A 26,669-nucleotide genomic window follows, 5' to 3' on the forward strand; every position below is an offset into this window, starting at 1 on the left:
AAATAAAAGGTCAAACAACCGCAAAGGTCACCGCATATCATTCAAGTACATAACAGAAATACAGGGTTATAGTCAAGTTGCAATTGTTCAGTGCGGCTGTTTTACTTATATTTCAAGTACAATGTCTATATAATATATATTATATATTGAAGAATGCAAAGGCATTTAAATAATGCGAAGTTTGAATAACAACCTGTCGTCAATATCTGTATTATACTGCATAAAATTGGGGTGTTCCATAAAGTTTTCTGACAAGTAATTTACAAAGCTTAATAAGAAGCATTAATAAAAAAAATTAGCTGTAGTAGTTCATGAAAAGTTCAAGCTGGGTGGGAGTATAAATAATTTTCGCCGCCCTTTTTTCAACTTCAAAGGATTGTATCGCAGCCATTAATTTGCAGAAAAAACTTCCGAAATCATAAAGTTTATGATATAAAAAGTATGAATATTACGAAAGAACGTGCACTTATTTTCTTGCTCAGTAACCATAGCAAAACGAATTTTCTATGGTACTCATGGGTTAAACAATAGAACATAGAACTTTGCATGTGGTTCTTCAGAATTTGTATTCTGGAAAGTTTCTGTAGAGTTAATTCGTGTGAAATCAGGTCTGACCGCTTTTAACAGTGCTTTTTTAATAGAGAAATGACCCCCGGATTGAACTCTTAGCATGTTTATATTGACATAATTGGTAAGAAATCAATTTTGGTCGAATGGAGGAGATCTGTACCGAATAAATTGCTCATGTTTTGGCCCATTGTCAAGTATGCTGGTCAACCCAATAACGTATATACAATTAATGGGAATTGTAAAAAAATACTTTACTGATAAGCTTATTTAATACTATCTGTATACACAACATAAGTCGATCTCTAGTAAACATAGATCTTTATCATAGCTTCTGGTTTATTAGCATAGGAAAACAGTTGGGAAAGGGCTTCTAATTTACAAAACTTGAAAAGCCCTGTATTGCACAGTTCTAGGTTTATCAAAACTGAATTGTGGGTTTATACTGGGATTGTCTTAAATATTCTCTTCAAAATACCCATTGAAAATAATTGTCATATATCTTCTTGCATATTAACAGTGAGTTCTGTTTTATGTAGGTTTCTACGGAATCGTTTTTTTTAAATATTCTTCTATAATAGATGTTCTCTAGAGGTTGAACGGGGACTTACATAATACAAGTATCAAGCATACGGAATGCTTTAGTTAACACAGAAAAACCCAAGCGACTTATATAAAAGGATTATCTGGAATCTTCTAAATATCTGTCTACAATGCATTAGATAATAAGTGTTGGTATGCGTAGTAAGGACCACTGAATACATTAATCTTATAATCTAAGTTTAATGTTGTCATTGACGAACAAGTATAACTATGTAAATGATTGGACGATGGTGGGAAAAGATGGTTTCATTATCCGCAACTATGGCTATTTTTCCCCACCCAAATGACGCACATTAGGCCTACAGCACAATGAGGGAACACGAGATTTGCCTGCACTGTTAAAGTTGCACAGAAACGGAATCTAAGGTTTGCGATAATGATGATGGCAAGCGTATTTTAATGGATCGGAGATTTCAGTGGTTAAAAGAAATCGTTATAAGTGATTATTGATCTTCTTCCATACACATAATCTAAATAACTGACATTGTTAATTCCCAGTTCTTTGACGAAACTAGTCATAAATAACGACAGTCCGGCTGAATGATATCAGGATACAAAGTGTGAATTCCATTTTTTTTCTATATTGTCCATAATTAATCAAACAATTTTTTTCTATTTTCCAGGTGACAATTGAAACTGAAGATGGCGGAAATGGGTTAAAGTTTAGACCATTAGATAAGTTGGTACCGGTATCATAATCATGCTGCTCTTCGGGATATTTGAGGGAGAGCGAGTGACGCTGGATGTGTCACCAGGAATGACAGTTGCGGAGTTCAAAAAGATTTTACAAGAAAAACTGAACATTTCGGATGATTTGTGTAAATTTGATAAAACGGTGATAAGTTTGACTTACGCTCGGGCAGAACTGCGTGATACCTGGGTACTCAGCGATCTTGGCATCGTTCACGGTACTACGATTCGAATTCAACTGAAAGAGGAGGAAAATCCTGTGCTCTATATCCAGTGTTCACATACCAATGAAACTTTAACCATATTTGATAACTTGAATGTTGGTTCCATGCCTGTGAAAGATCTTAGGTCGTTGGTTTCAAAAAGAACGGGTTTACCGGTTGGGATATTTCGTCTGTGCACCAGCAATGGTACCGAAATGTTCGATTGTCATTTGTTGGAGTATTACGGTATAGAAGCTGGTAGTAAGTTGCACCTAGAGAATTGGGATGGCTTAAACGAATTTATAAATCTTGCCAGTCGAGGATTCACGCCTCAAGTGATTTCTCAGATTTCCTTAGACGACATTCATGGTCGATACTTATTGAAAGTAGCATTATATATAGCTGCTCATTTCGGGAATGTGGATCTAGCGCGCTCCTTGTTAAAACTTGGTGGAAGAAGTGATGAACCTATCAAAGATCCTCCCCAACGACAGTGGTGCGGCTCCTTGACTCATATTGACAGTCTCAAAGCCCCAGTTCACGTGGCAACTGAAATGGGTAATTTGGGCGTCTTAAGACTTTTTGTTAATCATGATATTACGTGTCTTATGGCGAAGGACGGGCGTGGATTAATGCCAATGAATATTGCTCTCAGACAACATATTAAAAACTGTGCGCCATATCTACTTACTAAACAATGGACTAAAATCAATTTAACTAAAAACGTTGCAGTCAGTGTGAAAACGTACGATGGCATAAAACGGTGGTGGGAACGGGCGAAGGAAACGGCATACATTAAATACGGTCTGTCAAAATCCTCAATCAAGAAGCGAAATATTGATTTTGGGCCTCTAGTAAGCTATGGTGTACTTGTGGATGGATTCTCAAAAAGCTCCATGAACGGAAAACCAAAGGTCCAACTCGTTAAGGAAGAGAAAGATAAGAGAAAAGCTAAAGAAAATGTTATTCCAACGATTGACGAAAATGAAGAAGATCCTGAGATGTATTTCAAAAATATCAATATTAATTTACCCTTAACTGATAGATCCACCATATTCGCAGATAGGAAAAATGTGCAAAACATCCCGAAATCTGATAGACCGAAACATTATTCTCCAACTACACAAACTAAGCAGGCATGGAAAGCCAAGCCTGATGGAAGGGGTACCCCTGGTCGCTCGTCTCGTTCAACAACTCCAGATGCCTCCAAAAAGGACAGCGAAAGTAGCCCTGAAAGAGACCACGGTTTTAAACTGCCACCCATACTGGAGAGAAGCCGACGTAGACTAGTTAGTCAGTCTCAGCCAGCATTAAACCTATCACCAAAAGGTTCCATTAAACTTGGGAAAGGCGGTGGCAGCAGACTTACAAAGAACAACAAAAATGCTTTCCTTCGAACCTCAAAACCAAATAAAACTTTAACCCAGTCTTTACCAAATGTCAATGTATTACCGCCAGACAAACCAGCTTCCATGCCGGCCCTCAGCATAGCTTCCACTGATCGTAGTGAAATGGGAAAATCATTGACAGACACCCCCGGTGCATCTATGTCCAGTATTACCGAAGAAGCTCAGTCATCCGATGATCTTCCTAATATTTCCAAAGCTCGTAAAAAACGACGAGGAAAAATTCCATCTTCGGTCCTTTTATCTAAAGCCCAAGCCAGTGATTCTACCATTCCGTTACCGCTCATTAACAACGAGTCCAACAGTCGCCCTTTCTTCTACCTCAATGGTTTGCGAGAAGATGACGTCATAGAACCCACGGTAGATCTGTTGACAAAATATAAAGGTGGTTCGCCTAGAGAACGAGCAATACGATCGTTAGTTGTAGCTAGCAATTTTAAAGAAAAACCCTGGTTAACTCAAGTGCGCATGGCTTTATCATTATCCACAACTTCAATGAAAAGGGATGTGAAACGCATCAAGTCATCCACAAAAGACGTTTCGGTACAATGTGCCCTGAAACCCACGCATCCTGTTTCATCCATTGTGTAATTTATCTAATTGAATCCTAATGCATTTATAATAATTGGCTTGTCCTTTATACGATGAACCCCCATTAATTCCTCCTTTATCGAGCTGTCCATTTGTTATGAAAGAACCTTCAATGTTATACAGTAATATTCGACGAACCATACGTTGGACACCCGATCCGCCTATTATTAGCCTGCTAGTAGTAGAGAGTTGTTAGTCATTTTTAGATGCTCGTAGCAGCGCTAAGGGTGCCTCTGCGCCTCTGGGGGTAAATTGTTAGCCGCTACAGTAACAACTAACAAGGGCAGCCTTTGTTATCTACTATAGTAGCAACTAACAAGGGCCGTATAGTTTTTATTTTCCTAATAAATAAATCGAGACTTGGAAAACTAACTTTATTCCCATTTTCTGGTTATTGACGAAATGTGGACTTATTTAATAAACAACTAAATTACTCATATTTTACTGCGGCCAAAATATTTATGAATAATACTAAAATAGGGATTAAAGATGAGATTTTGTGTAGATAATCAAGGCCCTATCCTATTTATAGGAGGAAACTGTGCGCTGTATGCATATATATTATTATTTAATGAACTTTCTTTTCAGAGGTCCCTATATTCTAATTTCGACAATTATAACATATACACTGTACATTGCATAAACTTCTCTCGAACAGTTCTGAGTCGCTTTTTGATCCACCATTTTATAATTTGCTCCCTTTACTATAGGAGTATTCTTCCCGTCTTAATGGATGTTTTGGTACATTAAAATCTGATCTTATCTATTATCTATTCCAATCGTATTTCTGACTATAGCAGTAACGATTTGTAGGCCTACTAATTTAATAAAAATAAAAAAAACCCACGTAATTTGTCCTTTCGTTTTAAATGTATCGAACGTTAAATTGTTATTCGTAATATCTCTTTTCAATGCTAAAGTATGAAAACATTTGTTAGCTATGTAAATTCATCAAATCAAAAGTTCTAGAAAGATTTGGAATATTCTGATTCTGTAACAAATGTAAATTTATATTTCGGTCATTTTTGAAAATAGTGAGTTACTAGGGATTCGTCGTGGCCTAGATTCCGATTTGACTTTTAATGGAGGTATAACCGTGGCTGTAACAGGGACTTTCTTCTTGTCAAAATTTTATATCGAATGCAGCTAAGTCAATTTATTATGTCACACAATTAATTATTATCTTTAATCCAGTCAAAAACTGGAACTATTTTGCGATATGGTTCCATTTCGAGCGGTGATCTGGTTATGCGACGCGTTTACCCGAATAATTCGCTTTCAGAATCTGATTATTCTGTTACCAATTTAATAATATAATTTAAAAAAAACAAAACTGTTTAGGATTATCTTATTTACGGAAGAGAACGTGTAATGGGTCGAATGTCTCGTCAATACAATATCAGACATTCTGAGATTAATTTGTTTTTATCGTTAGATAAATTTATCGTCTCAAGGAATGAGGCCGAAAGTTTTGAAACTGAATCAATCGGGTTGACTGAAAAAAAAAAACAAAAAAAACCCCCTAAGCATGTCGCCACGGCCATGGCATCATTATATCTAACCTTTTATGCTTTTATGAAGTCAAAGAACACGTTGATTTGTTTCGCGACCTATACATAGGCCTACAGTATTTGTTTAAAGACCCAAACGGTAAGTATTTCATATAGTTTATTAATAATTAAATTTTTCTATACATAGCCTACTAGATCTACTTCCTCTCACAGCCAAATGTGTTTAGAACTAAAACTTTGAACTTAAAAGGCCAGGCAAATTTTCTGATTTCATGTAACAATGCGTTGTTATTTATTGTTACTGTTATTAGGGCCTATTATATTAGTTATTTCTTATTATATAAGGGCCTGTGTTGAAGAAATTCCCTTACTGAAAAAGAAGACAATGATGCAAAATTAGATATCATTTTTCGATTTTTACAAAATAGATTGAATGTGAAAACAGGACGAAAGCAAAAAGATAGGCAACGTATGACATATTAAATTATTGCGGCTTTAGTTTTAGTCTACTTTTAGACACTTTAGTCTTACTGAGCTGGAAGGAATTAACAGTGTGACCTGCTCTAGTAGTCATTCAGTTGTTTTGTTTCGTAACGGTCACTCACGGACAAAGTCTTCTGTCAATTCCTGTCCGTCCTTATTATTATTAAGCCACAATATGAAAATACAACTCTTTTAGCCATTACCACAGTCTCTGTCTAAGGCTATTTTGGAGTCTTTTCCTTCTATTTTCACTGTATTTCTTTGTTTGCCAAAAGGAATCATTTTCCACAACATTTGATAATAGGCTATATATTGATAATAATCTATCACCATTTTCAAGTGTTTTGAATCACAAAATTCTATTTAAAAAAAGCAAAAAATTTGATTATTATTATTTATGTACAGTTCTATGGATTGCAATTACCAGTGCTGCTTATTACTGAGCGATGTTTCGAGTAGGGAAGCCCAGTCGAAACATCGCTCAGTAATAAGCAGTAATTGTATTCCAGAGAATTGTGACCTGTATATTCCAGTTCAATTACTAAATGCGATTGAAACAATTCAGTATTTTCTTATTGAAGCTTTCCATTTGGACTGACAGGAATGGTCAAAGAATTTTGTCTGCGAGATACAGTTCTGACAGGAATTAGTCATTCAGATGGTACGATAAACAAGTTCCCCTGTACACGGCATGCACGTACCGGTAACTAAAAGAACCTTTTACAGTTTGAAATTGAAATAAGAGTAGGCGGGCAAACCAAAATTTCTTTATACATGTACTAGTACACTGCATGTCAGATATCGGTTTCATTATTCTCTGGTGTGGTTACCCCATGTCAGTGGTGCAGGACAGGGGACCTGACCAGGACAGCTGTCTAGTCATTTGGATGGGACAAAAAACAAGGTCACATGTTCACATTGGCGTGCACGTAAAAGATGCCGTGGCAGTTGGAATTGGATATATAACTTGTAAGAGTAGGTCATAGCGCAGCTGTCCGGGCAAAATTTCACTCATATCATGTGCTCATCTTCATTAACCCAGGCGGAAAAGAACAGTAGGACATTAAACCCAATTTCATTTCATCTCCGTCTTCCATAGCTCGAATAATCCCATTTGGAATTTAATTCCCCAAACAACCTTCAATTGTTGTTTTCTACATTCTACACTAGTGGGATTAGTAGCAGAAAGTATGACAATAAACACCCCATTTCATTTCTTTAGTATAAATTGTCATGTAATTTTGTCCATGCTATCAGTCTATCTATCCATTTCATATAGTTTACGTTTGTGCCTTTTTAGAAATGAAATGAAATGAAATGGAGTTTAACGTCCTACTGTTCTACTCCATACTGGGCTAATGAAGACAGGCATATGCCATACAGTGTGCTATGAGGGGAGATTTTGCCTGGACAGTGGCGCTACGGCCTACTCTTATATTGAATTCCAACTGTCAAGTGATCTTTAACATGCACGTCAATGTGTACATGGGACCTCAGGTTTTTGTACCATCCGAACGACTAGACAGCTGTCCTTGTCAGGCCCTCCATCCTGCTTCACTGACAAGGGGAAACATGGACTGGTAACAATGAGTGAACGAAGGGAGGAGGGTGGCTGGTACATAAGTTTACCTTACATATAAAAAAGAAAAACAGTCCATGGACCCAGTAACTATTCCTAAGCACATGTGTATGTCATTAGTAAGGGAAAGTGAGGTAATGTTAAATATTATGTTAATTTTGGAAATTTAATTTGTAAACAAATTAATCGCCACCCAGATTCTTTCCATAGAAAAAGCTAAGCTTATTATTACTGCACAAAGTTATTAGTAAGGGTTAGATTATCTGTACAAATTTACCAGCACACAAAGACTCTCCTTTTATATTACTGGATTGAATATCGTCTGAACACAAAGGTGGGACCAAATAAACCAGTTTAACAACCCCACCTGTAGCCGTCTTAAAATCTCTGGCTCCAGCTTGCTTTGGGCATGCACAGTACGTAAACTATAGCCTGTTCCTGGCAAAATGACTACATGTGCAACAGCATTTGGTCTTAAATACCCTGCAATTTTGAACTAGTTTGAATATAAGCTTCTGAATAGGCTACCAGAAGGAAATAAACATTTTAAACCCACTTACTTTACAATTTTCTCAAGCTAAAAATAAATTGGGGGGTTAAACTGACCAGAAATAGAACAGACAGATCCAGTTTGTGGCGATTTACAACGTACAAGGACATTGATGCATCTCAGAATAGTTTCTGTAAACTATAGGCCTAAACATGCACAAGGCCTCCAATCTAATTCTGAATTGGCCTTTTGTGTAGTGAAGTGAAGGTTAACCAATGCGGTATTTTTAACTATGTTAGTGTACATGTACATGGCAGTAGCTAAATAATTTTTCACATTATGTTTTATTTATATTTTTTAGAAGTTGATTTGGAGAAAAATAAAGCTCCTTAAGCAGAGAAAAGACACAAGAATGTATTAATGTTGGATGTTTAAGTTGAAAAAATCAAACTAAAGACTTCAGCAGAAGTGAAATGATCCCAAAAAGAACTTAAGGGGGGAATATGTTTCAAGTAATTTCTTTATACTTTCTAATTATGTGCCTTCATTTCAACTTACAGATACATTATGTAAGATTTAGATAGAGAGCTAGCCATTCTTGCTATAATAGTTCGAAAATAGATAATGTAAAATGAATAATATTGAAAATTTCATTCAAATTGCTTTATTGCCAGCGAAGATATTAGAATTTGAAGTTTTGAAAAGACGTGTGCAATAATTGCATCGACCGTACTGGTTGTTCAAAGCTAAGTCTCGCTCCTCCTTTTTAAGATTAAATCAAAATATGGCTGAACTGTTCTAATCTAGCTAATATCAGAGAAATCAGATGACATCAATAGATGATTAGTTAAACTTACATTATGCAAGAGCTAAATCTGCCTATTGCAGGTCTTTCTTTAGCCTGAAAAGTTATCTAAATTATTAATAAGATATTAATAAACTGATCCAGACCATAATCAACTCTTGATGCCATGGGATGTCTCCGATATTAAATAGATTAGAACGGTTCAGCCGTATTTCGATTTAATTTAGAATTGGAGTATCAAGGCTTAGCTTAAGTAAAGTGGTTGCAATTAATGCACACATCTTGTCAAACTTCAAAGGATCATATCTTCATTCGCAATAGAGTAATTTACAGGAAATTTCAATTTATTCATTTTACATCATCTATTTTCAAACTGTTATAGCAATAATGGCTAGCTCTTTATCTAAATCTTACATAATGTATTTTTAATTAATGTCTAATTAATAATTTAGAAAACATTTCAGGCCTAAAGAAAGACTTGCAATAGGCAGATTTAGCTCATGCATAATGTATGTTTAATGGTTGTTACTGTACAATATACTTCATAAACACCCTACAGGTCAGAATTTCTGTAAGGGTTTGGCTAGTTCGAAGAGTCACCCAACCATCACTTTGTTAACGTTCACTGTGTATTATTTTGTGAATCTTGTATTGTGAACTCTCTAAAAAAAATTATTGTCCCCCGCCTTTCGAAGAAAGCAGGGAACTATTAAAATGGGTTCGTTTGTCTGTCTGTCTGTCCGTCAGTTTGTCTGTCCGTCACACTTTTTGGGACACAATAACTCTCTTTCTAATTGAGGTAGAATATTCAAACTTGGTGACAGTGTAGGTGTTTATTAGGTCAATACCTAATAAAGATGAGTGCAAAGATGAGCATTTTCTGCTTAGGTTAAGTAGAGATAAGCAAATTGATTGAGTGATGAAGCTTGATGTATAATTTCATTACATCAATACCTTGACTATGTTCGATAATGAGCATTTTCTGCTCAGGGTAAGCAGAGCGATAAGCTATTTGATTGGCAGAGATTTTAGAACACAATAACTCTCCTTCTAATTGAGCTAAAATGTTCAAACTTCTTGTAGATGTTTATTAGGTCAATGCCTTGATGGAGTTCGAAGATGAGCACTTTCTGCCTAGGGTAAGCAGAGATAAGCAATTTGATTGGTTGATGCTTTGGGACACGATAACTTTAGTTCTAATTAAGTGAGAGTGATGAAACTTGGTGTATAGTTTCATTACATCAATACCTTGACTAAGTTCGATAATGAGCATGTTCGGGGTAAGCAGAGCGATAAGCAATTTGATTGGTCGAGACTTTGGAACACAATACCTATCATTTTAATTGAGTTAGAATGTTCACACTTGCCGTAGGTGTTTAGAAGATGAGAATCTTCTACTTAGGGTAAGCAGAGATAAGCAATTTGATTGGTTGATGCTTTGGGACACGATAACTTTAGTTCTAATTATGTGAGAGCGATGAAACTCCTAATATATTAATCCAATAAACTGAAATCAAGGCCTGAAATGTATTACTAGATTGTAAAAATGGATAAGTACTGCAAAGTTTAAGCAGTACCTTGTTACAGGAGTATTTCCGGCTGCATGAACGGTCATGTCCTCTGTATTCACTTCACCTGTGTTGTCATTTTTAGATTTAATGGCATTTATATTAATATTGGAGCCCTGGAGAAGACCATCCTGGTTGATTTTCAGGTGATCTATATTGGTATTATAATTCATGCTGATCATATAATGTGATGGGTTGTGTACTGTATGTAACATAAATTATCTGATCAAATATATCATTGTAGGGAATAATGAAATCTAGAGAAGAATACCAGAAGAAAAATGGTACAGGAGAAATTTCAAGATCTAGATTGGTAAAATGCTTTCTAGATGGAGCTTAGTAAATGCATTTCAAGATTGAGCTTATTAAAAATTGAATTCTAGAAATAGAAACCTTTGATTACCGTGCACCACAAGCTTTTGCTTACGATAATGTCGAATCATTTTGGTGTTGCAGAAATTGCAAAAGAGTGGATGGCGTCATATCTACAAAACAGGAGTTTTCGTGTAAAAGTTAAGAATGATTTCTCCGATGTAAAACATGTAAATTTTTCAGTTCCACAAGGTAGCATCAATGGTCTGATCTACTTTATCTGCTATACCAGTACACTAGCATCCTGCATCAGACACAATCAAACATTAGTTGGCTACGCCGATGACCACAGCTTGTATGACAGTTTTAAAGCCGGAGATCTTGATGCAGAATCTCATATTGCTTCCCGCATATCAGAGTCCTTAGACGACGTTAAAATCTGGATGCTGCATAATCGACTAAATATGAACGACGAAAAAACTGAGGTTATTATCTTCGGTGGTAGCCGTTAGCTCCACAAGTCTACCATCCACGAATTAAGAGTTGGGGATTCTGTAGTTGAGTCTTCATCCCGTGTTAAATTCCTGGGGATGCATTTGGACGAAAACTTAAACTTAAAGAGTCATTTTGCCCAGAAGACTTGTTGTGCTGCTTCGGCAATGTTCAACTTGCGGAAATTGAGACCGTTTCTTTCGCGAGAATCATCTCTTCAAATTGCCAGTTCTTTAGTTTTCTCCCATATGGATTACAGAAATAGTCTGCTCTGTGGTTTGCCAGCAACTACTCTTCAACCTCTCTAACGAATTCAAAATTTTACTGCAAAGCTAATTCTTGGTGTTAATTACGGCCATAGCTCGACTGGTGCTCTGAAAGAACTTCATATATTGCCAGTTGAAGTCCGATGCCAATTCAAGCTACTGGTACTGGTGTATAAGTGTCTCCACAACCTTGCCCCTGTCTACCTTTCTGAATTATTGCAGTCCCAAACTTCATCATGCAATATGAGATCATCATCAAAAAACATTTATACCCAAGACAAAAAGTAAAACATTTGCAGACAGATCGTTCAATGTGCTAGGACCGCAGCTCTGGAATACCCTTCCAGAAAGTGTGAAACAATGTCAAACTGTAACGGATTTTAAAAAGAAACTCAAAACATATTTTTTTCGTAAAGCATTTCTTTAACGTTTGTGTAAGACTTTGTGAAGCGCCATTGAATGCATGGCAGTAATGTGCACTATATCAAATGTAATATGTTATGTTATGTTATGTTATTACATCGTTTCTTCACAGACAGTTGAGTTGATGATAATGTAACAATAAAGAACTTTTTTCATTGGATCTTATTATTTCATTACAAATTTTGAATGTAAATACATGTAACATTTTGTTTTATATTTTGAAATATTGTATATATTATGGAAAATTGTGATAATTGTTTATTAATTTTGAAATATCTAGACTGTGATTTGGTTTTAATTCATGCATATGTAACGTAATCATTATTGATTAAACTTTGTGAAATAATTAGATCAGTTTTTTACGCCCACATTTTGATGTGGACGTATATTGTTGTCGTCCCTGTCTGTCTGTCCGTCCACGATTTGTTTTTGGGTGGACACGCTACAGGTCACAATTTTAATATAGGTTTATTGTCCAAAGATGTCTGTTTCTTTCGATATTGACATGTATCGGACTGTAACTTTATGGATTATGGCCCCTGATTGTACAAAAAATCACGTTTTTAGCTTGTGGACACTCCAGAGGTCACAAGTCTTATCCGATTTTGATGAAACTTAAAACGTATGTTTACAACCCAAACATCTCGGTTTCTTTCGAAACTATTCAAATATATCATGGTTACACCCTAATGATGGTTGAATTCGAATTTCGTGAAAATGGACGCTCCTTGTGCGATAATAGTGGAAAAGTATGTAATGTTTTAAAGAGGTCACAGTTTTTATCCGATATTGATGAAACTTAAATAATATGTTTATATCCAAAGGATCTCTGTTCCAGTAGATATTCACATATATCGAACCATAGCTTCCTGAATTATGTCCCCTGATTGTACAAAAAACACGTTTTTAGCTTGTGGACCCTCTTGAGGTCATAAAGACGCTCTAAAGGCTAAAGTTATAATCCAATTGACTTATACAAGAGGGGGGTTGGATGGCCGAATGGTTAGCATGTGCCCGCTGTATCAGAAAGCCTGTCATTGAGTCAACTGGGGTGGTTTCGAATCCCCGGTCGTACGTGACAAGGAGTAGAGTCGCCTGTCCAACCTTGTTGGTTTTCTTCGGGTCCTCCGATTTCCCCCCACCTGCTAAAGACCCCTATGCGCAAGTGAATTATTGAAATAAAATTAAACCATGTTAGTCCCGAAATGACCTAGTTTGTGTCGAGTGGACGTTTAACCCCATTTCTCTCTCTCTCTCTCTTATACAAGATGTAAGTGTTATGGCCATCAGACGAAAAAAACCCATTGATTTTCAGTGACTACCAATAATTACTGGCAGAGTTATAGCCCTCACTGACATTGAAACATATTGTGGACTCTCTACAGGCTAATTACTTTATTACTTATTAATAGGTTGTTTCTTTTGATCAGCTTTTGTGTCATTTTGATGTTTCCACCTGCAAAACAACAAATATGACCCATACGGACTTCTCCGAAGACAAAGGTGCTGTGGGCGCATGTTTAGTTGCCAGTCAACCTATCTTTTGATAAACTTGAGACAAGTTTGCAATCAGCATGAGGCAATTAGCTACAATTAAATGTATAGTTAAACACACAGTTTAACGCTACAATTGATATAGTAATTCTATCACAATAGTGAAGACTGGACCACTAAAGTAGTTACTTTGTGGTAATGCGATCTACATTTTCAAAGCGGTGTTTCTTATAATTCGAAAGCCGCCATGACACCGGCCAGATGAAATAAGTTCGGTAGGCGAAAAATTACTCGTAGCAGTTTGGTTTCATATCATATAATTATGCGGTAAGGCTTCACCTTTATTTCAATGGGAATTGGTTTATTATATGTTAAGCTATGTACAGTACAGTTTTGGGCCAGTTTATGTATAAATTAAGGGAGCTGTAGGTCAGTAACCTTTTTGTAGTCATTTGACTAAAAAACTTACGCAAAGGAACTCCGCAGGACGAGCTACTACTGTGGCTGGAGTAAGGCGGAAGACATCAGTAGTGGAACCATCTCTACCCAACCAGTAGCCTAGTGGGTTTTCGTCGGGTTCTCCATATTGACTGACTGAGATACACATAACTACCGGTAACATCGATCGCACAAAAAGGTTACGGAATATGCGTTGGGAGGATTACAAAATGAAATGCGGTTTTACGTCCTACTTTTCTGCACCAACTGCAGGTGATACTGAAGACGAGCATACGACATGCATTGTGCTATGTGGGAAATTTTATCCGGATATCAAATCACACGGCCTACTCTTTTTCAACTACTCAACTGTCAATCAAGGGTTCTTTTACTTGATTACCAACGTGTAAGGCTAGACACTGTCTGCATCACTGACAAGTGGAAACCGCGATTGGAAATCCCAAGAAACTTCCTCGGCCAGCACCTAGATCGGATACCCTGATTAATGAACCAGCGTCTTACACCGTGGCTCGTTGGGAGGATTACGTCTCCTCACCCACAAACGTATAAATGCATAATTATATGACGGATTTATCATGTTCTTTGGCGTGAATGTGTGTGAATTTCACAAAATGGTATATCTATACTTACACAATTCGAGAGTCGGCCGTCGTAACCCTAAAATACCGTGCACAAATGCATGTAATACGCATTTAGGGTGTGTGCCGATTACAAAATTGCCATGTTAAACGCGTAAGGTGTGTGGGGATAATATAATTGCCATAATATATTAACTGGCTGCTACAGTTATCTTGTTTGGTGTAAGTTTTCCATACCGATCGATCTGTTATTCCCCAAAAAACCCAAATTATGGGCGCAAATATATGTACTACACATAGGACGTGTGGCGATTGAATATTACTTGCCTGCCACAATTACTTTAATTTGTGTGAATTTTCCATACCGATCCATCTGTACTTGACATATTACTATATTAATGTCGGCCATAGTAATCCTGATAATAATAATAATGATATCGTTTATTTGTAAAGCGCGTTAATACAGAACAAAAACAGTTTCTAAGGCGCTGTTGGTTATATTCACTGATTATTTACAGATCAGGGTTTTGAAACAAGAATGTTTTGAGTTGAGATTTAAAATGGCCCACAGAGGGTAATTGTTTCATTGACTGTGGTAGTCATTCCAAAGAAAAGGGCTAGTATAAGAAAGGGTACGTTTTCCAAGTTGTAAGTTAATAGCTGGAGATTTTAGAATATGTTTTTTCTGAGAACGAAGATTTCTGCTGGTGGTATAGGGTTCTACAAGACTTTTTATATGAGATGGAGCTTGGCCGTTTAACGCTTTGCAGATAAAGAGGAGTAAATTGAACTTAATTCTTTGCTGAATTGGGAACCAATGTAGAGATTGCAATACCGTGGAGATGTGTTGCTATTTCTAGTTTTAGTGAGGCACCGAGCTGCTGAATTTTGAACATGACGTAGTTTGTTAATCTGATAGTCTGGTAAGCCGTATAGTAAACCATTTTGGTAACCTAGTTTAGTTGAGATGTATGCGTGAATGAGTTCTCCTTTATTTTCATAAATGGGATAGCGTTGGATCTTTCAAATTCGATGTATATGATAGAAGGTGGTGGAGCAAATACTTTGTATGTGATCGTTCAACGATTGGTTCGAGTCTAATACAGCACCAATATTTCGAGAGTTATAGAATCCTGTTGGATTTCTTTAATAATGGTTTAACAATGGCTTTTCCATTAAATATTAATGTCTGTTACAATTATTTTAATTTGTGTAAATTTTCCATATCGATCAATCTGTACATGACATATACTAAGCAGCAAACGAAACGTCGGGTTGGTATGTTAATCTGAATAGACGCATTGCATAAAATATGTCAAATGTTTTTATTATTTGTGACCACATCTCCAACCTTACCTGAGCAATAAGGCTCCTTCTCAAACACGGAATTGAACCCAGGAAATATTCTCAAAAACGCAACCTGACTTCTGAGATGGTAATGTGTTCTCCATGATTTTCAAGTAACTCATGCTGCACGTGCTGTTCACCGGGACCAGTCCTATAAAATGCACCCCATACCTGGTTGAATCATTCACACTACAACGTCAGCAGCATGCCACGACTCACGACAGCTCAGAGGGACCAGGCGCTTGGAAGACTCGACGCTCGCCACACTGCCCAAGCCGTTGCCAATCACTTACAGGTCAATGTTCGGACCATCTACAGGCTTCAGCAACGCTTTCGAGTCACCAACACCACGGATGATCGCCCCCCGAACTGGTAGACCACGGGTTACAAGGCCTAAAGACTGCCATGTTCTGCGACAGCAATTGTAGAATCCCTTGACACAGGCATCTGAGACAGCACGTCAGACAGTGGGAACACACGGAAGACCCATTAGTACCGATACAGTGCGCCGACGTCTTAACAGAGAGAACATCCATTGCCGTAGACCTTACCGTGGACCGATCCCCATCCAACGCCATCGACGTGAACGTCTACAGTTTACCCAACAACACCAGAACTGGTGAGACAGACAGTGGAGAACGATTTTTTTTAACAGATAAGAGTAGGTATTGCTATCAACTGCGGATGGCAGGGCAAGAATATGCCGTTGAGGTGGCCAGTGTTATTCTGACCAATGTGTCATGTGTCATGCTTTGATCCATTTAGTAAGTCGTTTTCTAGAATGATTTAATTAAAGTGCCTCTCTGATTTTGAAATCGTGCTGACATTTATCAAATTGCCATTGAATATTAATTGTCTGCTACAATTATTTTAATTTATGTGAATTTTTCATATCTATTTTCCTTCAAAATAGCAAGTTTTCTCAATTTATGAAGAATTACAACAAGAAATATAATATCGACATCCTTTTATTAATCAATCAATAAATTATAGCTGATAAAATGAACAAATTATTCACACCATAATTGATAAAATGACAATAAACTATCTACAATATAGTTAACAAAATAAAATCGCCAATAAATCAATCACACTATAGTTGATAAAATAAACAATATATTAATTTCACTACAGTTGTTAAAATGAGCAAAATAAATTATTTTCACTTTAGTTGATAAAATGAGCAAATCATTATTCACAGTATAATCAATAAAATGAGAAATAAATTATTCACACTATAGTTCATATGAACAATAAGTTATTTTAACTAATGAGCAATACGCCATGTACACTATAGTTGATTAAATGAAAAAATTATACATACAGTCAATAAGCTGATAAACACTTCATAACACTGAATAAACTATGTATCAATGCACTCAATATGTTTATAACCCTTTATCAATACAGTCAATATTGTGATCAACAAAATTTAACAATACACTTGATACACTATAGTTGATAAAATGAACATATTATTCACACTATAGTTAAGAAAATAAACATAAAATTATTTACAGTAATATTGATAAAAGTTTGTAATAAGCTGATAAACAAACATTTCTTAACACTTAATAAATTTTATCATCCAAATACATTCTACAGTAGATATCGCTTGTGTGATATATTTCATAATCTACTGCGATATCTCCTAAGGAGATATCGCTTTACATGAATTTGATTGGTCAGTTGAAAAGGAACTACTTTTTTTATTTTCAAAGAACAGTTCATTTCTTATTAAACGTAACTTTTTTTTTTATTAAAAATGAACTATTGTTGTTCAATAGACCTTGATGGAAACACTGGGTCAATATAAAAGACTTTGCAATGGTTGAATTGCTGTCAAAAATGATGTATCACTACGCCGTAATGTTCAGTAAAAGTGAAATCTACAGCAAAGAATTATATTTATCTATTTGTGGATGTAAGAAGGGATTGGGTGATACATTAAATCATCTACTCGTCTTTTTGTATATCAAAAAATATCAACACTCGTTGATAAAGTAAAATAAACTCGGCAGAGCCTTGTTTTTTGTTACCTTATTAACTTGTGTCGGTGGAGTTAACGCCTGTCAATCAAACGATCGGCCATTCTCTGAGATGGCGAAGAGAGAGTTGACGCCTATTTCTAGTCAAAAATTACAATGGTGATAACTTTGTTCAGAATAAAGTAATTTGACTGAAATTTTCAATATAGTCCTCTTTCATCATCTATTTTTGGACTTTTCTGCAAGAATGGCCAACTCTCTATTAAAATCTCCCATAATGTATCTTTAAGACACATAATTTTAAAAGAAGGGATTGGGTGATAAATTAAATAAAATCACCTACTCGTCTTTTTTTATATCAAAAAATATCAACACTCGTTGATAAAGTAAAAAAAAACTCGGCAGAGCCTTGTTTTTTGTTACTTTATCAACTTGTGTTGATATTTTTTGATATTAAAAAAGACTGATAAGAGATTCTCTATATGTATCAATGCACTCAACAAGTTTATAACACTTTATCTAATGCAGTCAATATGGTGATCAACAAAAGTTATCAATACAATCGATAAGTTGATAAAAAATTATTTTTCAGTACACTAAATATGTTTTTTCACCCAATTCTTTATCAATAGCCTACACTCAATATGTTGATAAACAGTACACTCAATATGTTGATAAACAGACTATTTATCAATACACTCGGTAAATGAACTATTAGTCAACACATGTACACATTCTATATCTTTATCATTATCTCCGTCATCATCATCTTCATAATAGTCAAACAAAGTGCTTTCTGTGAAATCATCCGCAAGAACAATTTTCCGAACATGTTTTATATTTTTGCATATTATCACTTTAGGCATTAAACAAACCTGTTCTGTTTGTAAACTGTGAGACAATGTTGAGGCATTAGCAGCTCCTTCAGATTTCTAGTAATCAGTTAATTTGTCCAGTTGAAGTAGCTCTTCTTCTCGGAGTGTATCATAGTAATAATTTATTAACGGGTGTAGAGAATTAGATGTTACACTGTATTCAAATGTATCTGTTTTTTGCTGAAGATTTCCCTTATGGTATTTGTTTAGTTAATACTGATTTTCTTCAGTTGCCTTCCAGCCTTGACTCCTGTAAAAAACAAATAGTATTTTTGAAGAAAAGTAAGTAAGATAATAATAACCAAGGTGTGTATTAAGATAAAAGATAAGGTACCAAATATATGAGAACTGAGGGTATTAAGTGATCATTTAGCATTTCAAAGCAGGACGACAGGATTTCAACTAAACAGGACGATAGGATTTCAAAGAACTTAAAAAATATTTTAACATACATTATGCACGAGCTAAATCTGATTATTACAAGTCTTTATTTAGACGTCAGATGTCATAGAAATTATAAATTAGATCTTTATTTATACAACAAGCACAAAATCAACTCTGTAGACCCACGGATGGCTTGGATTTAAACAGGATTTCATTGATTGATTAAATTTTTAAATGGCGTCGTAAGCGGAGATTAAATTTTTAAATGGCGTCGTAAGCGGAGATTAACCGTTAAGTTGACGTCATACTCCCGGAAATTTAAGATCGAGGCTAAATGATAGAGTGTACGAAGCTAGGCCGCTGTTGAGCGATGCCGCATGTCAGTCAATGTGATTGAAAGTTCGATATATACAGCTATAATTATCCTCATTTTTTGGTCCATTCTTTTCAAACTTTCGCTTCTTATATATATATTAAAAGTCTTATTTTTAATTTGTAGTAAAAATAAATGTGATACGAATTGAATTGTGCAACCCCATCTCAAACCGAATAGGCTAACGGTACCACAGTCATTGAAAATGTTACTTGATAATCAAGATTATGTAGGTGGAGTTAACGCCTGTCAATCAAACGATCGGCCATTCTCGGAGACGGCGAAGAAAGAGTTGACGCCTATTTCTAGTCAAAAATTACAATGGTGATAACTTTGTTCAGAATAAAGTAATTTGACTGAAATTTTCAATATAGTCCTCTTTCATCATCTATTTTTGGACTTTTACAGCAAGAATGGCCAACTCTCTATTAAAATCTCCCATAATGTATCTTTAAGACACATAATTTTAAAAGTATTATTTTGCTCAGTGAATTGCTCAGCGATACTGATACCCATTTAATCTATTCCTTACTGGTCACTGTGGTGACTAGCTTTGTGATCGTCATTCTACTACAGCTAGGCCTATTCACTTTTGGTCCTACTTTGTTTAATTGAATGTGGTTGTAAGCATTCTAGTTAATTCATGGCTTGGAATAGGCCCAGTTACTGGATCCCACAGAAAATTGTTACCTAGGCTGTGACCTGTGTGATGACCCAATTACTGGGGCCACGTGTATTGAAAAGATTAAAGATACATTATTGTCATTATGCAAGATATAGATAAAGAGCAGGCCGTTCTTATTATAATAGTTTGAAAATAGATAATGCAAAATGAATATATTGAAAATTTCGTTCAAATTACTCTATTGCAAGCAAAGATATTAGCCTTTGAAGGTTTGACAAGACATGTACAATAATTGCAACCACCGTACCGTACTGGTTGTTCGAAGCTAAGTCTCGCTCCTTCATTTCTAAATTAAATCAAAATATGGCTGAACCGTTCTAATCTAGTTAATATCAGAGATATCCGATGGTATCAAGAGTTGATTTTATGCTTGTCATGTAAATAAATGTCTAATTAATAGTTTATATAATATAACATTTCAGGTCTAAAGAAAAACCTGCAATAGGCAGATTGAGCTCTTGAATAACGTATGTTTAAGTGATTAATTCTTTGCAACATACAGAATTTTCAATATTGAGACTGATGAAGGTGCGAACCTGAAGCATTGCTTTCCTCCATTGATAATTTTTTTACCTCATCTTTTGACAAATCTAAAATAAATACATTACAGGAGTATTACGATATGAAGAATCCATCATGCCCAATGATAGTGTTATGGACCAGACAAAACAGACATGTAACTAAATTTTGGGTGGAGTAACCATTACTGGTGCCATCTTACAGCAGATGGGAACAAATAAAATCTGACCTGTCAAGCATACATTAAACATGTACTATTAGTAAAGAACTACACGATTTTAAAAAACACAAGAAATATCTGTAGTCCTGATGTAGGATGAAAGGATTATAGTAATGTTGTAAACACAAAAAAAACTGTAATCCGTAAGCATATTGAAGAAAAAAAACAATTAAAGATTTTGAACAAGGAATAATTTGGAGGCCTGACAAGGACAACTGTCTAGTCATTCAGATGAGATGAAAAACCGAGGTCCTGTTTATACATTGGCTTGCACGTAAAAGATTCCTTGGCAGTTGGAATTCGATATAAGAGTAGGCCATAGTGCCGCTGCCCGGGCAAAATTTCCCTCAAAGCACACTGTATGGCCTATGCCCTTGTACATTAGCCCAGTATAGGAGAAAAACAATAGAACGTTAAACCCCAATTCATTTCATTTTTGATTATGTGATCAAGGACCGTAACTCTGGCAGTAATTATCAGAAATCGTTGAAAATTAAGACTTCTTCGTCTCATGACCTGCAATGAAATGAAATGGGGTTTAAAGTCCTATATCATGTATCATGACCTTAAACACTATAAATTCAATGTCAATACGATAATAAGGACCATAACTTTCACTGAAAATTTATAGGCTTCTTTGTCTCATGACCTTAAAAACTGTTTATCAATCGGATATTAACTTTAATAGACTTGTGGATGTACAGACGGCCAGACAATAATATGCCCACATTTCAGTTTTGGCGTATAAAAAAAAGTAGTCTATCTGTCCATTCACCATTCTGATACACCATCCACTGGCATTGGTTTATTTACATCATATTCGGGAGGTCAGGGGAGAGAGAAATGGGGTTTAACGTCCACTCGACACAAACTAGGTCATTTCGGGACTAACAAATGGTTTAATTTTATTTCAATAATTCGCATGCGCTTAGGGGTCTTTAGCAGTGGGAGGAAAACGGAGGACCCGGAGAAAACCCACGAGGTTGGACAGGCAACCCTACTCCTTGTCACGTACAACCGGGGATTCGAAACCACGCCTGTCGACTGACTCGACTCAATGACAGACTTTATGATACAGCGCTTGCAGGGGAGGTCAGGGATACAGTACAATGTTCAATAGCTACAATAGGCATAACCATTTGGATTGATATACTCATTTATCAGTTATTGTTGAGAGGAAGTGTGATCTATTCTGAACTCTGAGCTAGGCCTACATCCTCTGTAAAATGAAATGAAATTTTAATAATGTTTCTTAACACCCGAAGCAAGCAAAGGACTGTTTAGTTATCGACTGAAACTTTATTATGAGTACACTTTTAATTCTATAGGTCGATTCAGATTATTCTTTGACAATACGAAAGAAAAACATTAATTATATATTACCGTACGGTACCAGGTAATGTGAACAAAAAGTGCTATCAGGTGTTCTAAAAAGAATAAGTACGCCCCCCCTGCATATGCTGCACACATACATATGACTTGCTGTTCAGTTCGCTAATTAGCATGAATAGAAAGGCCCAGCCTAGAGTCGCATTATAAATGCTTTTATAGATCAGTATATGCTTTGCCATTGGAATTTGTTAAACCACAAAAACAGGCTATAATGTTTCTGGTTGAATTTTGCATGGAACAGTGCCTAGTTGCTTGGATGGAAAGAAAAATGCGTCCTGCACATAGAACTAAAAGAACCCTACAGACAGAATTCCAAAAAAGAGTAAGCTTACGTAGGCTACATTAGTGTCACTCTGTCCAAAATTTGCCTCATCATAACATATTGATAGACGATAGTGTATGCCTTCTTCATTAGCCCAGAAAGAGCAGAAAAGTAGGATGTTAAACCCCATTTCAGCATTTCATTTCATTTTGTTTCATCATCATATTAATATCTTCAAAATTCATATCATCAAAATTCATATCATCAAAATCCATATCATCAGAAATGGCATTAGTACCAGTAGGTCTACATAGTTAACATAGGCCTAGTTTAGTAGTTTAGGCTACAAGTACAAGTAGGCTTCAAACCTAGTACGGCCAAATACTAATAGTGCTTGATCTTGATGGCAGTAGGAATATTGTTTAGCACTATCTCACAAAATCTGTCATTTGAGCCTAACACGGCGTGCATGGGTCGACTGTCAAGTGAATTTAACAATAGGCCTATTAGTCCCGAAATGATTTAGGCCTAGTTTAATGGTTTGTGTCAAGTGGTCGAGACGAGTGGACTTTAAAGGAGCTAAATCAAGTAAATCGCTAATGTTTGGGACCTAGAAATTGACCCAAATGGGTCGCAACAAATAATAATGTAATCTGATTGTATATAAATAAACTGATTTACATTCAATTGTTTCCGTTTTGACTCTAATTTCAAATCAGTTATCTCCAGCGAAATATGGCATGAGTCTCAACCGAATCGCTATTTCTAGTATCTGGTTATTTCAGTCTATTGCGCATGCTCTCATGGCGTCACCGTTTGATATGAGTATTCAGTTGTGGAATATGTCTAGCCTCGGTCCTTTGTTACAAATGACAATCAAACGTACTATGGCACCGTACACGATTCGTGTACCAATGCAATGGTAAAATATTTATTTTATTTTAAATATTGGTTATCAGAAGCTTACCTTTTCCCGGTAAGATCACAACATCAATGTTGATTTGAATTGACAAATAATTCGTGTTTTCAACGAGTAAGACTTTGGTGGATGATATTGAATTAGACTTAGAGACTAAGTTAGTTTAGCTAATCTTAGTTAGACTTAATCCCCATCTGCCATCTGGCATCTCTCTGTCCCGAGTCCGAGTCTCTCTCTGTCTCTCTAACTATTAAAGCCCAGTCTTTGGATGGGTTTTATCCCCTGTTTAAGTATGATCTTTTATAAAATAAAGTAAGATACCGGTACCTCGTATTTTGGATTTTCTAAGTTTTAAGTATTAATATGGCGCTCTTTCCCGCCTTGTTGACCTTGGACCTTGTCCAAAAGAGCGCAGGAAAGTAGTTCGAGAGACAGCGTAACCCTAGTAACTCACAATGCGATTCTTGAAGACGATTTCCGTTCATGAAATGAAATGATTGGGGTTTAATGTCCTACTGTTCGGCCCCGACTGGGCTAATGAAGACGGGCATACGCCATACAGTGTGCTATGAAGGAAAATATTGCCCGGGCAGTGGAAATATGGCCTAGGCCTACTCTTATATCGAATTCCAACTGCCAAGGGATCTTTAACGTGCATGCCAATGTATACACGAACGACTAGACAACTGTTCTTGTCAGGCCTTCCGTCTTGCACCACTGACAATTAAGGGGAAACCATGTCGAATAAACCCGATGAAATTCTTGGCCAATGCAGGGAACGAAGATTCCCGTTCATGGAGAAATGAAATGGGATTTAACAATAACATCATATAGACCCAATGCAGCATGCAGTATGCTATTGGGGTGAGGGGGGGGCGGTTTTCGGCGGTACTGGGTACGGCGTACTCTTATTTCGATTCAAAACTGAAGGATTCCTCTACGTGTACGCGGGACCTCCTTTCTGTCCCATCTGGACGACTATATAGCTTTTCCTTGAGGCACTCCGCCCTGTCCTACTGACAAGGGTAAACTTTGCCTAAAAATCACGACGGATTCACACCGGGAGCAAACTCCAGACCCCCCTCCAGCCTAATAATAAGCAGTACGGTATTTGTGTTGCATATAATCTTTTAGTGTGACCTGTATATTCCAGTTCAATTACCGAATGCTATTAAAACAATTTATTAATTACTGCACTCCATAGTCTTTTACGCTATAGACTAATCTACACCCAGGTTCAACGCTACGGGTTCGATCCCCCGGTAACATACAGTGGCGAGGATCGACGGGCGGCAGGCTATATATTTTAGGACAAAGTTTTTTGAAAGATTTGTTCTAACTTGGAAGATTGTTCGGGTCGTCATAAGAAGGCAGTCTATACAAATTCTATCTTTTATTCCCATTTATCGGAGATCGAGAAAATAATGATTTATAAATAAGCTAATAGCGGATAGGTCTACTAACTATTACAGCCTTTGTTGGTTGCTAATAGTAGATAACAAAGGCCGCCCTTGTTAGTTGTTACTGTAGCGGCTAACAATTTACCCCCAGAGGCGCAGAGGCACCCTTAGCGCTGCTACGAGCATCTAAAAATGACTAACAACTTTCTACTATTAGCAGGCTAATAATAGGCGGATCGGGTGCGTTGGAACTGGTGCTGCGTTCGAACGATGTCGTGTTTACGATAATTTTAGGCCTGTTATTTTTTGCTAAGTAAACTTGATTGTCAAAATAGCTTTCGTGTTCGCAAGTGAATTTGTAATTACAGTGCCTACGACGTGGTTCGAACGCTGCATTACCCATTAGTCTAGAAATCTAGTCGTCAATTTGGTTATTTTATGTTACAAAGACAGGCATTTAAATGTGTGACGTCATACTGTCAGTAAGGGCCATACAAAGGCTAAGGATCCACTAGTTAGAACACCGAGAAATTATGAAAACAAATTTATAATGTTTTTATTCTAATATCTGATATAACCATTGTATCTGCCTATACGCCATTGAATTGCAGCCGACATATAAACAGTATAGCTTGGGTAGCTAACGGGTTATTATTTTTAAAGTGAGCTTATTAATTATGTGATATAATATTTATAGCAACCAGTAAACAGGAAGATGTTAGATAATATTTTACTAAATCTAATTTTATTTCAAGTATCCACGTGTATATTTTAATATTTCCATTAATGCGTTTGTCTAATCAATAATGTTTTAATGTTTCATAAAATTATAAATTAATAATTTTTCCTATCTTATGTTCATATCTTTATTTTGAAAGAAAATGTCTCCATTGTCCATGCAAGATGACTCTGCCCCATCCCCTAATTGGCGCCAAGCAATTACATTTTACATGGAATAACAATTACTATGGTTTATTTCACTGCGACGTTTCTACAAGATTTCACGGCGACGTTTCTACAAAATTTCACTGCGACGTTTCTACAAGATTTCACAAGTCGTTATCAAGCATATACACAAATAGATAAAAAAGAATGAATAAAATATGAATATATTTCCTCATTCGATTTTATCTATTGTATAAACGACTTATGAAATCTTTTTGAAACGGCGCAGTGAAATAAACCATAGTTATTGTTATTGCATAGAAATTATGTTATTTGATTATGTTCCAATTACCAAATGCAATTCAAAGAATATGTCATATTACTAGAAAATCAACATTCCAGCTAAATGCTACAGGGGTGTGTCCAGGAATATGAGCAGCGGGGGTCCAAGGATGAGACAACGTCACGTCTAGCGTAGGGTTTGGGGTATTACCCTCGAAATTTGATAAAACCATAACCTCTGAGACAATATTCTGCTCATATACAGTAGGTGCATGCATATGGGATTAGAGAGGAGCGAGGAGATATATATTTAGGCAGGAGTAAAAAATATAGGCCTGCACGTGCTCAAGCTATATACCTTTGACCGTTGAAGATTGTCCTACAAATCACTACTCAAGCAACTTACATAACAAATTTGGATAGATCCATCAAGTGATTTACATTCGCCCATTTAAGGTGCCCGTGTCCCATCAATATGATGAGCAGCTTCATTTCAACCAATCAGGAGGGGGAAGATGCGTGGACAAATTCTTTACCTAAACCACTCAATGGTACAACCAAAATTATATGAACTGTTGATTGGGCAGTGTTTGTCCGAATTGATGAAAAAAAGCTGGT

General features: G+C 36.2%; 1 protein-coding gene across 2 annotated transcripts; it reads left to right on the forward strand.

Annotated features, from left to right (window-relative positions):
* The first annotated feature begins 1,682 nt into the window (after window positions 1–1,682).
* Window positions 1,683–12,245, forward strand: LOC126824151 (uncharacterized). Of its 2 annotated transcripts, XM_056102014.1 has the most exons (4): window positions 1,683–5,710; window positions 6,636–6,757; window positions 8,485–8,635; window positions 10,741–12,245. In XM_056102014.1, exon 1 carries the CDS (start codon window positions 1,871–1,873, stop codon window positions 4,058–4,060), a length of 2,190 nt encoding a protein of 729 aa, XP_055957989.1. In that variant the 5' UTR covers window positions 1,683–1,870; the 3' UTR covers window positions 4,061–5,710; window positions 6,636–6,757; window positions 8,485–8,635; window positions 10,741–12,245. The 2 variants fall into 2 exon arrangements, with proteins under 2 accessions (XP_055957989.1, XP_055957988.1); XM_056102013.1 differs by lacking the exon at window positions 6,636–6,757.
* Window positions 12,246–26,669: the final 14,424 nt, after the last annotated feature.

The sequence above is a fragment of the Patella vulgata genome, chromosome 6 (genome assembly GCF_932274485.2).
Source record: "Patella vulgata chromosome 6, xgPatVulg1.2, whole genome shotgun sequence".
Taxonomy (NCBI): Eukaryota; Metazoa; Mollusca; class Gastropoda; family Patellidae; genus Patella; species Patella vulgata.

Bases quoted from the DNA above. Each gene is read 5' to 3' on its own strand.
- LOC126824151 (XM_056102014.1), top strand. From the start codon at position 1,871: ATGCTGCTCTTCGGGATATTTGAGGGAGAGCGAGTGACGCTGGATGTG.